Source organism: Oncorhynchus nerka, linkage group LG27, assembly GCF_034236695.1.
Source record: "Oncorhynchus nerka isolate Pitt River linkage group LG27, Oner_Uvic_2.0, whole genome shotgun sequence".
Classification (NCBI taxonomy): domain Eukaryota; kingdom Metazoa; phylum Chordata; class Actinopteri; order Salmoniformes; family Salmonidae; genus Oncorhynchus; species Oncorhynchus nerka.
Genome location: NC_088422.1, coordinates 66,183,053 through 66,197,483, shown reverse-complemented (window position 1 = coordinate 66,197,483; position 14,431 = coordinate 66,183,053). Strand labels below are relative to the sequence as shown.

At 43.0% G+C, this 14,431-nt stretch overlaps 1 protein-coding gene across 12 annotated transcripts in view; it reads right to left on the bottom strand.

The window, feature by feature from the left end:
* The window catches only part of tjp1a (tight junction protein 1a), a 145,495-nt gene that overhangs the window by 2,894 nt on the left and 128,170 nt on the right, over positions 1-14,431 (bottom strand). For 7 of the 12 annotated variants that reach the window (XM_065011893.1, XM_065011900.1, XM_065011895.1 and 4 more), the window contains 7 exons: positions 12,851-13,756; positions 12,474-12,556; positions 7,876-8,094; positions 5,412-5,521; positions 4,903-5,290; positions 4,364-4,581; positions 701-844 (listed from right to left, as the gene is read on the bottom strand). In XM_065011893.1, the coding sequence (XP_064867965.1) occupies positions 701-844; positions 4,364-4,581; positions 4,903-5,290; positions 5,412-5,521; positions 7,876-8,094; positions 12,474-12,556; positions 12,851-13,756 (2,068 nt within the window). The remainder of the gene's footprint in view (positions 1-700; positions 845-4,363; positions 4,582-4,902; positions 5,291-5,411; positions 5,522-7,875; positions 8,095-12,473; positions 12,557-12,850; positions 13,757-14,431) is intronic. The other 5 variants (XM_065011898.1, XM_065011903.1, XM_065011899.1 and 2 more) reach the window with 3 other exon arrangements.

Genomic DNA, 14,431 nt, shown 5'->3' with positions numbered 1-14,431 from the left:
ACAAACAAGCCAACGAGGCAGCAGTAGGATAATTTAGCCCTTCAAGTCCAATTCTAGCTGAGAGTAATTAGTAGCTAATCCACGGCTGTGCCAAGTTTACCATTAAGACATATAGAGAGGAGCGGAGGGAGAGCAAAGAGTTGACTCGGTTCTGTTCTGATGCTGTCAGACAGATCTCAGATCCAACCCACAGGCTGTTCTCACATACACAACATCTGTTAGTACTGAGGGAGCCATGCGTCTGACTCTGAGAGGGTCCTCTTCCAAATTTAAGAGGAACGCTGACCGCTGTGTTTCAGGATAGACGTTTGGGTGGCTATGTGAGAAAAAAAAAATCACTTGTGGGAAAAGAATGTGGAATGATTCACTACAACAAAAGAACTTACTAATCTTATCAACACAAAACTGATCGGCGGGATGCATGTCCAATGGAACCATATCAATGTCAAACAGATGACATACACACTAAGCGAACGGAAAGAAAGATGTTTCAGCATGAAAAAGCAATGACAAGAAGAACTTTGATCTGAAGACCACATGAAATAAATAAAGATCAGTGGAGGAATGAGTGAGTGAACAAACCGAAACACCAAATAAACGAAACCATCAAAATCATACAAAGTGACCCACAACCATATCAGTTTGTCACAAAGCCAACCCAAAGCCCCGACCCCAAAAGGACAGAGAGAGGACAGCGTACCCGACGAGGAGTCGGAGGATTTTAGAGCAAAAGACCAACCATCTGGGGTCATAGACGCACAGTGAGGTAAACGCAGCTCCACAGGCTTCAGGAACTTGAGGCCGTGAGGGCCACACATCACCAGTGGGCTGAGCAGGGTCTCTCCTTGAAACAGATACACACCACAGGGTTAAAGGCTAATACACATGCATGTACACACAGCGTTCCTAAGATCACTGAAGCTGTTGGGCTCCTTAGTGGGTTTAAACAGACACGGTGAACATAAGACAATGAGAACCGTTAAAGACCAAAGGAACATATACATATCCTAGAAAAATGTAAAGAGAGAAGACGACAGAAGAGAGAGATGATAAATTATCTATGAAAACAACATTATCTCACGAATACATTTGGATAGTAAAATAACCCCACTGCGGACTGATACATTATATACAGCGCCTATCATAAGTATTCACCCCCTTGGATTTCTTCACATTTTATTGTATTACAAAGTGGGATTTAAATGGATTTAATTGTAATTTTTATTTGTCAAATATCTACAAAAAAAATACTCTGTCAAAGTGGGAAATTGTTTTTATTTTTTTGATTAATGAAAAATAAAACACTAATATACCTTGATTAGATAAGTATTCACCTCCGAGTCAATACTTGTTAGAAACACCTTTGGCAGTGATTACAGCGTTGAGTCTTCTTGGGTAAGTCCCTGAGAGCTTTGCACACCTGGATTGCGCAATGTCTGACCATAATTATTTTCAAAATTCTCAAGCTTTGAAAAGGATCATGTCTAGACAGCAGTTTTCAAGTCGTGTCAAAGATTTTCAAGCAGATTTAAGTCAAAACTAACTTGGCCACTCAGGAACATTCACTGTCTTCTTGGTAAGCAACTCCAGTGTAGATTTGGCCTTGTGTTGTAGGTTATTGTCTGGCTGACAGGTGAATTCATCTCCCAGTATCTGGTGTAAAGCAGACTGAAGCAGGTTTACCTCTAGGATTTTGCCTGTGCTTAGCGACATCACTTTTTTTTTAATCCTGAAAATCTCTCCAGTCTTTGCCGATGTCAAGCATACCCATACCCTGATGCAACAATGCTTGAAAATAAGGAAGCATTTACTCTGATGTGTTGCGTTGGATTTACCACAAACATAAGGCTTTGCGTTTAGGCCAAAAAGTTTATTCCTTTGCCATGTTTTTTGTTTGTTGTAGTATTACTTTAGTCCCTTGTTGCATGTTTTTTAATATTTTTTATTCTGTATATTTGTATTGTTAATTTCACTCTGTCATTTAGGTAATTATTGTGGAGTCACTACAATCTTGTTGATCCATCCTCAGTTCTCCTATCACAGCCATTGTAGCTGTTTTAAAATCACCAATAGACTCATGGTGACATCCATGAGCAGTTTCCTAGATCCATCTTTGATGTGTCTAGGTGGTTTAATACATCATCCACAGCATAATTATTAGCTTGACCATCCTTAAAGAGACATTCAATGTCTAATTTGATATTGTTACCCATCTACCAATCACTGCCCTTTTTATGAAGCTTTCGAAAAGCTCTCTGGTCTTTGTAGTCGAATCTGTGATTGAAATTCAATACTTTACTAAAAGACCTTACAGATGTTTGTACAGTTGAAGTCGGAAGTTTACATACACCTAAGTTGGAGTCATTAAAACTCATTTTTCAACCACGCCACAAATTTCTTGTTAACAAACTATAGTTTTGGCAAGTTGGTTAGGACATCTACTTTGTGCATGACAAGTCATTTTCCCAACAATTGTTTTCAGATTACTTCACTTATAATTCACTGTATTACAATTCCAGTGGGTCAGAAGTTTACATACACTAAGTTGACTGTGCCTTCCAGAAAATGATGTCATGGCTTTAGAAGCTTCCGATAGGCTAATTGACATCATTTGAGTCAATTGGAGGTGTACCTGTGGATGTATTTCAAGGCCTGGGGACATCATGGGAAAATCAAAAGAAATCAGCCAAGACCTCAGAAAAAAAATTGTAGACCTCCACAAGTCTGGTTCATCCTTGGGAGAAATGTCCATAAGCCTGAAGGTACCACGCTCATCTGTACAAACAATAGTATGCAAGTATAAACACCATGGGACCACGCAGCTATCATACCGCTCAGGAAGGAGATGCGTTCTGTCTCCTAGAGATGAACGTACTTTGGTGCGAAAGGTGAAAGGTGCAAATCAATCCCAGAACAACAGCAAAGGACCTTGTGAAGATGCTGGAGGAAACAGGTACAAAAATATCTATATCCACAGTAAAACGAGTCCTATATCGACATAGCCTGAGAGGCCACTCAGCACGGAAGAAGCTACTGCTCCAAAACTGCCATAAAAAAAAGGGGACTACGGTTTGCAACTGCACATGGGGACAAAGACTGGAGAAATGTCATCTGGTCTGATGAAACAAAAATAGAACTGTTTGGCAATAATGACCATTGTTATATTTGGAGGAAAAAGGGGGAGGCTTGCAAGCCAAAGAACACCACCCCAACCGTAAAGCATGGGGGTGGCAGCATCATGTTGTGGGGGTGCTTTGCTGCAGGAGGGACTGGTGCACTTCACAAAATAGATGTCATCATGAGGAAGGAAAATTATGTGGTTATATTGAAGCAACATCTCAAGACATCAGTCAGGAAGTTAAAGCTTGGTCGCAACTGGGTCTTCCAAATGGACAATGACCCCAAGCATACTTCCACAGTTGTGGCAGAATTGCTTAAGGACAACAAAGTCAAGGTATTGGAGTGGCCATCACAAAGCCCTGAGCTCAATCTCAAAGAAAATTTGTGGGCAGATCTGAAAAAGCGTGTGCGAGCAAGGAGGACTACAAACCTGACTCAGTTACACCAGCTCTGTCAGGAGGAATGGGCCAAAATTCACCCAACTTATTGTGGGAAGCATGTGAAAGGCTACCCGAAACATTTGACCCAATTCAAACAATTTAAAGGAAATGCTACCAAATACTAATTGAGTGTATGTAAACTTCTGACCCACTGGGAATGTGATGAAAGAAATTGAAAAAAGCTGAAATTAATCAATCATTCTCTCTACTGTTATTCTGACATTTCACATTCTTAAAATAAAGTGGAGAGCCTAACTGACCTAAGACAGGACATTTTTACTAGAATTAAATGTCAGCAATTGTGAAAAACTGAGTTTGAATGTATTTGGCTAAGGTGTATGAAAAACTTTCGACTTCAACTGTATATATGGGGCAAAGAGGAAATGATAGTCATTAAAAAATCATGTCAGCACATATTATAGTCCATGCAAGTGATATGATTTGTTAAGCAGTATTTTACTCCTGAACTAATTTAGGCGTGCTATAACAAAGGGGGTAAATACTTATTAAATTACTATATTTTTGTTATTAATTTGTAAAAAAAAACTGTAGAATTTCCTTTTCACTTTGACATTATGGAGTATTTTGTGTAGATCAATGACAAAAAAAAATTGTAGCGCAACAAAATGTGAAGAAAATCCAAGCGGGGTGAATACATCTAATACCCACTTTAAAGCTAGCAATTAAGGTAGCTAAAAACACTTAAAACTGAGGAATAGAATATCTTCAGACTGAAATAATGCTTGGCAAAAGACCCCATGTGAAATCTTCTAACTCCCGTGTACCATGAACCCATGTCTAACCTTTCTCCTTGTCCAGGGGGGGCAGGATGCTGTTGTCCCGGCAGACTTTGAAGTAGATCTCCTGTTCTACGCCCTCGGGGATGGCCCCCTGTGGGATGATGATGCTGACACCCGTCTCGATGGAGCTCAGCACCCCTCCATTACAGTTGAAGACCCCCCGGGCCGTGGCCACCACCGTGTGACCTTCATCCTCATCATCATCCTCCAGAGCACTGGGGCTACAGGGGGAGAGAGTTGTCACAGTCAGATACCAGAACATGGAGCCAGTTAGAGCCCGCCTCTGAAACATTTGTGACAACTTCTGGACGGACAAAGGCATTGGTATCATTCAATGTGTAAACTATAGAACTGTAAGAAACATGACCATGTGACTTTCTTTTCTCTAGCCAAGCATAGAAACACTCCTCACCCCTGGTGTGTTACTTCCATAATACATGAAGCGAGGCGATAACACTATAATCTACATATTATAACTGAACCCAGTATATTTCAGCCAGTGGGTAGGATGCCCCTCTAGGGGTGATGTTGAATCCTCTCACCTGACAGGGATGGCCTTGGGCACAGCGTTGATGTTGTTGTGCTGGTACTTGGACCTGTTGTCCATGGTGCGTGTGAAGGTGTCCATGCCAGAGTCCAGGTCTGTAGGCTGGGGGGAGATCTGGGGCTTGGCTGGGGCTGTGCTGTTGGCTGGGGCCTTGATGGCTGGGGTCAGGTCTGTTTTGTTGTTGGGCAGCAGGTTGTGGTTGAACTTGGGGCTGTCAAACTTCCTCTCGAAGGGCTTGGCGGAGTTGGTGTAGGGCTTGGGGACGTAGCGGTTGTAGCTAGTATTGGCCGGGGCCTTGGGCTGGTCCTTCATTGCCATACCGTTCACTGGAGACTTCTCAGGGTAACTCTTCTGGGGCAGGTAGTTGGTCGTGACTGTGTCTGCTTTGGGAGAGTCATGGGGATCTGGTAAGTGAGTCAGTGTGTGTGTGTGTGTATTATATTTATAGATGAAAATACCGCATGTAGAACTAGACTAGTGTGTGTCTTACACTATAGTGCTTACCCTCAGATGAGGTGGGTTTGGGTAGTATGGCAGGTGGGGCAGCGGGGGTAACCTGGGGAACGGGTTCATATCTCCTCTCCACAGGACTGACCTTCTCCACTGACTCTGCCCTGTAAAAAAAACACAAGAGCACATTCAACCAATGTCACAACGATGGCACAAACATTTGGGTTTTAAGGTAAAGCATAATTCAGGCCAGGGTTATAATGTATCACAGTTTGTCACACTTACTACTTCAAAAATATACACTTAAACAGAGATAGATCAGTGATGTGCCATGTATCCTCAAGAGAAAGGTTCAATTACTGCCGTCCAGTTAGTCTGTTAGTTTTAATAATACACAGTGGCTCCATCTAGTTAATTGACTGTATTCATTTACACAGATTGCTTCTACAAAACACACTTTAAAATATGCTTTCCACTACTAGTGCCCATAAAACCTTACAGTGCGATTGATAATTTTGTAGCAGTTACAAGTGAATCGTTTTGTTAATTAGGTAATTACAGAATGGGGCAAAAACCATGTAGACATGGCCCTACTAAAACTAAGTTTGTCAAAACAACACATAGGAGAATGGAGCACAGCAATACTGGCGCATACAGTGCAGCTTTGACATCCAAAGTAGCCTGAATATCTTGAGGAAAGTTTTACAGTGGTAAAACACCTTGTATGAACAATGAAACCTATTGTTGATATTTGAAAGAACGAATAAAAGAATACTGTGATGGTATCTTTCCCTTCCCACACTTAATCTTGTATCTTTGGCATGGTCTTTGACTGAAGCGGAGATTGCACACAGTGTGGTACATCAAAGTAACCCTTCTACTGCCGCCCAGGAGGATAACAAAAAAAACACAGCTTGCCTTCAAAACGTAGTTTTTCATTTGTCAGTATGGGCCAACCACCAACTCTGTCCTTTCAACTATAAGAGGACCATTTCCAAGGCAGGGTGAATCAATGTTCTGGTGGCGGCAGTGTGTGTTGCTGAGAGATATACCGTAGCCTAGCTTTAGACCCCAGGAGTAGTGTGTGTGTGTGTAGCCAAGATAAAAAGCTTTAGATCCCCATGAGGTTTCTGTCTGGTGAGTGTGCTGCAGGGGGAGAGTAAGCTATATTGTGTTTCCCACCAGAGTTTGTGAGCGGAGCTTTCCAACCGCTCCGCTAAAAAACGCTCCTCTCTCAAAAGAAGAAAAATAATAATAAAATGATGCTCCAAATTTGCTCCATTCATTAAAATCACAATTTAACCAACACCCATCTATTTTAGTGACAACCTGGACCTACCATTTGGGTTTAAAGTATTGAAACCAAACTATATGGTTTGAATGAAAAGCATTTGAACAAACAACAGGAAAAGGTGACCGTAAGAAGCGCTCATCATTTCAAATAGGCTACATGTCGTATTAAACAGCATATAAACACTAAATAGGTCAGGAGTCAGACACGTAGCCACAAATAAATGATTTAGGCTATATTATTTCAAGGCTGTAGCCTACAAAGAAATAAATGTTGAAGCATTTGCAAGTGCGACACTAGGCTGTCAGAGACATTAAGCGCTCAGCACTTAAAAAACATTTTGTTGTATTAAATCATTATAGTCTATAAATTGCACATATAGGCTGTGATTTACTTAAAATTAGATACAAATTAAACTGGAAAATGCCTTATTAGGCTCCATCTACAGTGCCTTTGAATTTAATTGTTAGAAACATGAGTCTGTGGCTTCATGTGATGGTACCTGGAAAGCCTGGAGAGCAGACCAATAGCGGAGAGTACCCTCTCAGCGCCACTGGTGATGATAAACACCCCCCTAAACACTCTTGCCAGGCCAGGCAGGGATGCATAGATTTTTTCTTTCTTTTTCCTGTTGGTAGGCCTAAAGGATTTTAGGTAAAATAACCCTATCAAAACAGAAAGATCCTTAGAAGAGGTAATATGCCAGGACTATTGGGTCAAAATCAATGATGGCCCATTGTATAGATAAAAGAATGAAAATTAACTTAACCTTTTAGAGATCTGATCTCGAGTTTGTAAATACTTTGCTACAATGATACACATAGCTAGCTACCCACCTCGTTCTTTTCTGTTAGCATGTGCACGTAGTAAGTACACCATCATGCTTTTGGGAAACCGGTCTTTTCAAATTCTACAATGATGATTTAGTTGTGGATACTACATCACTGCACTCCCTCTTGCTCTTGTTCCTCCTCATCTTTGTAAGTCACCTTGATTTTTCACCTGTGTGTTTTATCAGTTTCTTTATGAAAACATTTAGCATACTATATGACAGTAGCTAAAGCAAAGGGCTACAGCAGCACACAAGATGCATGCTGGGCCGGGCATGCCCTGAGCTCATGACGTGAGCGCTACTGGAGCGGGCTCCACTCCACTCCACTCACATACTCATGTGATTTGATTTCCTACCACATATCCCAGAGAGAGTGACGCGTGGGAGTGAGTTACCTTGGGTAGTTGTATCCGGGATGTGCTTGTGGTTGAGCAGCAGGTTTGGTTACGATGACAGGTGTTGTCTGAGGAGGTGCCTTGCCTGTGTCCAAGCTGCGCCGGTCAAAGTAGGACAGCTGTTTCCTGTAGTACTCCTCGTCTTCATCTGGGTCATAGTGGTTAGAGCGCACTATGTCATCATCGGACACCTCTCGGGCCTTCTGAGGCTCAGGGACTCTGAGGAGAGAGAAAGAAGGGATGAGGCAATGTTGGGAGGTTAATTAAATACCAGATAAACCATACATAAAGAAATTCCTCTAAAATATATTGTGGGGCGTTTGTTTCGATCTCTAAATCACTACAATTTAGCATATAACAAATCAAACAGAACTACAATGAAAACATCAGTGCTTCAATGATAAACATGTGTACAGGACAGCCTCTGCAATGCGCATACAGCATATTACTAAAAGAGTAAAAACCTCCAACTCTGCACATCAGTCAGTGTGCAGAGTTGGAAGGTAGTTTCTCTTAGTTTCCACCGAGGGGAGCTCCAAAATCAACAAACAGCAGCACCAGTGGTAGGCAGTGGCATTGTTTTACGGCAGTTAAATGCTTAACTTGCAAGCCCTACCCAACAGTGCAGTACTCATATAAAAAAGTAGAACTAATAAGAAAATACAAACAAAAAAAACACAAGAAATATGAGGAAGCTATATACAGGGTACATGCACAATGTGCAGGGATACTTAAGGTAGATATGTACATGTAGGCAGGGATTAGGACTGGTAGCAGGATAAATAATAATAATAGTAAGCAGTATGGCAGCAGCATCAGTGGTGGGTGTGTGCGTGGTGGTGAGTGTGTATTTCAGTGTTAATGTGAGTGTGCAAGTGTCATGTAAACAGGTCTGAAAAGTGACTGGTAGCAGGAATACATACATACTTATGGTAATATACATGTAAACAGGAGTGATAGTAGATCAGTAGAAGGATAAATAGATACAGTACATACTAATGGCAATCAATGATCAATTAACAGCAGCGTAGTAATACAGCTAATCAATAATTATCTTGCTCTCCAATGCACTGTAATTTAAAGTAACTGGCCAGTGAAACTCTAACTTCAAAATTAATATTCTGTTAACCTCTACGGATCTGTGTCCCTATACCGGGACGATTGTTGTTAACCTGCACTAATGTGAGTAGAATGACGTTTTAAGTAACAGCAAACTTTCCAGGACATAGACATGTCTTATATGGTCAAAAAGCTTAAATTCTTGTAGCTATTACAGTGAAAAAATACCATGCTGTTGTTTGAGAAGAGTGCACAACACCCAAAAACTTTTATCATGGCAACTGGTTTGATACATTCACCTCTAAAGGTAAATAATGTACAGTAATCTTGCTCTGATTTTTTTATTTTTTATTACCTTTATTTAACCAGGCAAGTCAGTTAAGAACACATTCTTATTTTCAATGACGGCCTGGGAACAGTGGGTTAACTGCCCGTTCAGGGGCAGAACGACAGATTTGTACCTTGTCAGCTCGGGGGTTTGAACTCACAACCTTCCGGTTACTAGTCCAACGCTCTAACCACTAGGCTACCCTGAGGGTCCCAGGGATAAAATGTTGCAGTTTTGTTTGATAAAATCATTTTTTATATTCAAATGTAGGAACTGGGTTCTACAGTTTGAATCCCTGCGGTCTTATATTCTCCTACATTAATTTCACATTTCCACAAACTTCAGTGTTTCCTTACAATGCCAAGTAGCATTGTAAGAATTTGTTCTTAACTGATTTGCCTAGTTAAATAATGGATTAAAGGACATACATTTGCTGTATTAGAAGCTATTATTTGTATCATGATTGTCTTCAATATTTTATTTACACAAAGTTTGCAGATTTTCAATTCACTAATGGGATCCTGTTTTCTGATAACAATGCCTGCAATACCGCGGTCGGCCTTGAAACTCTGTGGCTTCAATGAGAGGGGGCAGTCGTTCTCCCCCGGGGTATGCCTACACCATTCCAACATAGAAAAACTGCCTTTTACCATTTTTGGAAGGAAAACTATTTCACTCATATTGTAATTGTTAATTATAGGTCATATTGTATAGAAATTTGGAAACACGACGTTACTTTAAGCTTTAAAACGGCAAGGATCTCTCTCTGCCTCATGGAAAAATAGGTTGAATTTCTGGAAATTAGCTTGACAACTGACATTTTTTCTCCCCAATGCCAAGTAGCGAGCCTTTAAAATGTTCATCCCCACGGCCCAAGACTTGGTTCGCCCGGCCATGGTAAATCTCTATGTATGCGATTTTTATTTAACTCTAGTTGTGTTCTGAATTTGATAACACAAATGGTGGTCCCCAGACCAAAAACCTTATGAGAACCCATGGTTTAGGATTCTGGTGGTCTGAGCCTTGATGCAACTGTACCACCTGCAGGACAGGAGTATGGAGAACAGTTCTCAGACACACCCTGGAATGTACGTCCCGGAAACCTGGAGTTGGAGTCGTGCGTGGTCAGTCGTGGGTGAACTGGAAGTACAGGAGGGGGCTAAGCACACACGGAGTGGGTCCGTGAGGAGCCCCCTTGTTGAGGGTCAGCAAGGCGGAGGTGTTGTTGCCTACTCTTACCACCTGGGGTCAACCATCAGGAAGTCCAGGATCCAGTTACAGAGGAAGGTGTTCAGTCCCAGGGTCCCGAGCTTGATGATGAACTTGGAGGGCACTATGGTGGGAGAGGGCAGTGTGGAGTGCAATTGATATCGCATCATCTATGGATCGGTTGGGGTGGTATGCAAATTGGAGTGGGTCTAGGGTGTTTGGGATGATGTTCATGTGTGCCATGACCAACCTTTCAAAGCACCTAATTATTACAGATGTGAGTGCTACAGGACGGGAGTCAATGTGGCAGGATGCCTTAAGAGTTTTTAGGAACAGGAATGATGGTAGTCAGCTTGAAACATGGGGATTACCGACTGGGACAAGGAGAGGTTGAATATGTCCTTGAAGAAGCCTGCCAGCTGGTCTGCACATGCCCCGAGGACACACCCTGGAATACCGTTTGGCCCTGCAGCCTTACGAGTGTTGACCCACTTAAAAAACGTTACTCATGTCAGCCTCAGAGAGAGATCACCCAGTCCTCCGGCTCCTCAGCGGGGGCCCCTCATGCTGAGCTCTGTGTTGTTTTAGTCGAAGCACACATAAAAACATTGAGATTGTCTGGTAGAGAGGCAACGTTAGGCAGATCACGGCTTCCTTTGTAGTCCATAATTTACTGTAGCCCTTGCCACATGCGTCAGAGCCACTATAATAGGATGCTACCTTGTTCAGATCTTGCCCTTTTGCTTGTTCGATGGCTCTGCAGAGGTCTAGCGGGACTTCTTGTATGCAATCGTGTCCTCAGCCATTGCCTCGTGGTTGGCTGCTATAGCCCTGTGAGGAGTATATGTCTTTTAGCTTAACACGCACCTCTGTGTTAATTCAGGGCTTTTGTTTGGGGAAGTAGCAAACCTTCACTGTGGAGACAACGTCAGTGATGCATTTCCTGATGAACATATTCCAGTCAGCGTTAGCAAAGCAGTCCTGTAGAATAGCTTCTGCTCTGGTAGACCATTTTTCTATGGAGCACATCATGGGTATTCCTGTTTGAGTTTTTGTTTGTAAACAGGAAGCAGGAGTGGCATGGAATTAAAATCACTGGCAACAAGAAAAGCAGCATCCGGGTGCATGGTTCCCTGCTTATTTATAGCCTTGTACAGTTCATCAAGTGCCAGCTTGTTGTTGTTCCCCTGATGTGGAATATATACAGCAGTCACAATAACAGATCAAAAGTATCTCAGGAGGTAAAAAGGTCAGCATTTGACCATCAGGTATTTCAAGATGTGAACAATAGGACGAAACTCCATTTCACTGTGCTAGATTCTGCACACAATTTGCTGTTGATGAAGAGACATACCCCTCCCCCTCTGGATTTCCCTGAATCCGATGTCCTGTCTGCTCGGTGAACATAGGATATTGCAATTAGGAGAGTTCCGTTGTTCCCAAATCTGCGAGAGGTCATCCATCTTATTATCAAGTGACTGTACATTGGCCAAAAGAATGAAGGGAAGTTGTGGCTGGTTTTCCTTTTGCCTTTGTCTCACCAGGATGCTCGCTCTCCTGCCTCGTTTTCGCCTGCGTTTCTTCTTGGGTAGCCCGAAGATTTGGTTGGAGGTACACAAAGAGCCCAGGGCAGATGAGTCAAACTCGAAGTTGAACCCAGAATTTAGTTTAGTAACAGCCAGCCTGATGTTCAAAAGTATTTGACGATCATATGTAATGATAGCAGATACATTTAGTGCAAAAAAAGTAGATAAACGCCAAAATAATAGCTAAGTTGGGGCGGCGCATGCAAGATGGCAGCCATACAATACAGTACACTGTCATATCTTCAAAAGTCATTTACCTTTCTAAGCCCTATTATCCACTTCAGAGTGGATCACCTGACAGCCCTAACAAACACATCAGGCACTCAAAGATAAAGCAGCATCTGTTCTGTGGTATGATGTAGTATGTTTGTGGGGGGGGGGGGGGCTCAGTGCAGTACTCCATTATGACTCATTACCTGAACGACTTCTCCTGGTCCAGATTGCTGAGCGAGTTGGCTTTAGGAATGCACGCACCTGGTTTGGTGGGCAGATCTGCTGACTGTGGGAGCAAGATTGAAATGCAAATAAAATTCCTGGAAAAGTAAACCTTTACGGACATCACTTGGACCAACCACATATAATTAGAAGAGGTCTGGGTCAGGTAATCCTGTGAGCATTACCAGTGCTTGACTTGGACTGAAATAGGTTCCGGTACTCATTTTTTAGGTGCAGAAGCTCCACAATACATGAGCTAATATTCTAGAAGAGGAACAGGAATATTTGAGCTCCTGCCCAGGCCAAGCACTGAGCATTACATACGTGCACAAGAGTGAGGTGTTTTCCAGATGCTTACCCTGAGCCCGAAGGTGTCCCCTGCCTCCTTGGCTCGGTCCACAGACACAGAGCGCTTGTTCTCAAACATCTTGACCCTGGACAGCACCGACTGGGCCCTTATGGCCGGGTCGTCCTCCGGCTCCACTCTGGGGGGAGGGGGAAGGAGATTGGGGGCTGTAGTGATCACCGTGTCCCCAGGTGAGGGACGGAGAGCCTCTGGTTGTGGTTTGGGGGCGGGCACGGGGGCGTCAAAGTTCATGATGGGTTCGTACTGTTGGGGCGGGAGCTTGTAGCCTCGGTGCTGAGGTGGTGCCTGGTTGTAGGCCGGCCCAGGTCCTGGCCGCTGGGCAGGCTCCCCCTGGTAGTACTGTTTAGGGGGCTCTGGAGAGCGTGTTGCAGGGGGATACGGGTGAGGCTCCTGGTCGTAACGTAGAGGAGCGTAGCCCCCTGGGCCGGATGGAGGAGACTCATCGTAGCGGATGGGTCCTGGTCCTGCAGGCTTTCCGTAGCGAGGTCGTCCGTTGTAGCCCAGCGGGGCCTCATCATAGCGTGGCTGAGGAGGGCTGTAGTCTTGTTTGGGTCCGTCTTCGTAGGACAGCCGGGGGTCGTAGCCATGCCCAGGAGGTTGCTGTTGCTGGTGGGGTGGTGGGCCAGAGGTCTGCTGGTTGTAAGGAGGCCACTGGTCATCGTAATGAGGCACGCTTTTCTCGTGGTGCAGTTGAGAGTCGAAGTTACGATACTTTGGTTCGAGGTAGCCACCCCCGTCGTAGCGGTTAGGCGGGTGATCGTAATCTCTGTACGGGTGTTGGTCCTGGTACGGAGGCTGGGACTCGTAGGTCATGGGAGGCCCCATCGCCGGAGACGGCTTTACACCACCATGGTTCACTCTGATTGGCTCCTCCAGGTAGGGATCCTTCTTGTACATCTGAGGAAATAGACAATGGAAGAAACAAATGGTGAGTAATGGGACAAGAGCAACCAGTAGCACACATCCAATAAATAAATGTGTATATAAATATAACAATCAAGTAAGAGAAGACAACGTAGAATATTAAAACAGAATATTAATAATGGCTGAAGAAGGAAGCAGAGGAGAAGCAGGGAGACCTGAAATAGAGACACTCAGAGGTAGGGGTTAAAAGGTCAGGTCAAATAGAATGCAGGTCTGAATGTCAGATCACAGCAGCCAATACGCACAGGAGCTCTCCATATATATCAATATATACACACACACACAACATACCACTTTAGTTTAAACTGCAACCCAAAAACAAAACCAACAAAGTTGAGACAAAACAAAATAAAAAAATATATCTTGATAAAATTACAAGCCAAATTAAATTACCGCAATAAGATATCTGGAACTTTAGAAGCAAATGTTTATCGTACAATGTAAACCATTTTAAAAACCATGGCATTTGAAAAGTAGTCATTGAACAACATAACTTTCTGAACTTATTATTTACTTTAACTTCATGGGATGTTTAAAGTCCATAAAACGTATACTCCACAGTTGGAGCGAAATGGCTACATTTCAAATTCAGGGAATAAAACATCAATAAAATATCCAAAATACTGATTGATGACTTTAAGAGAATGT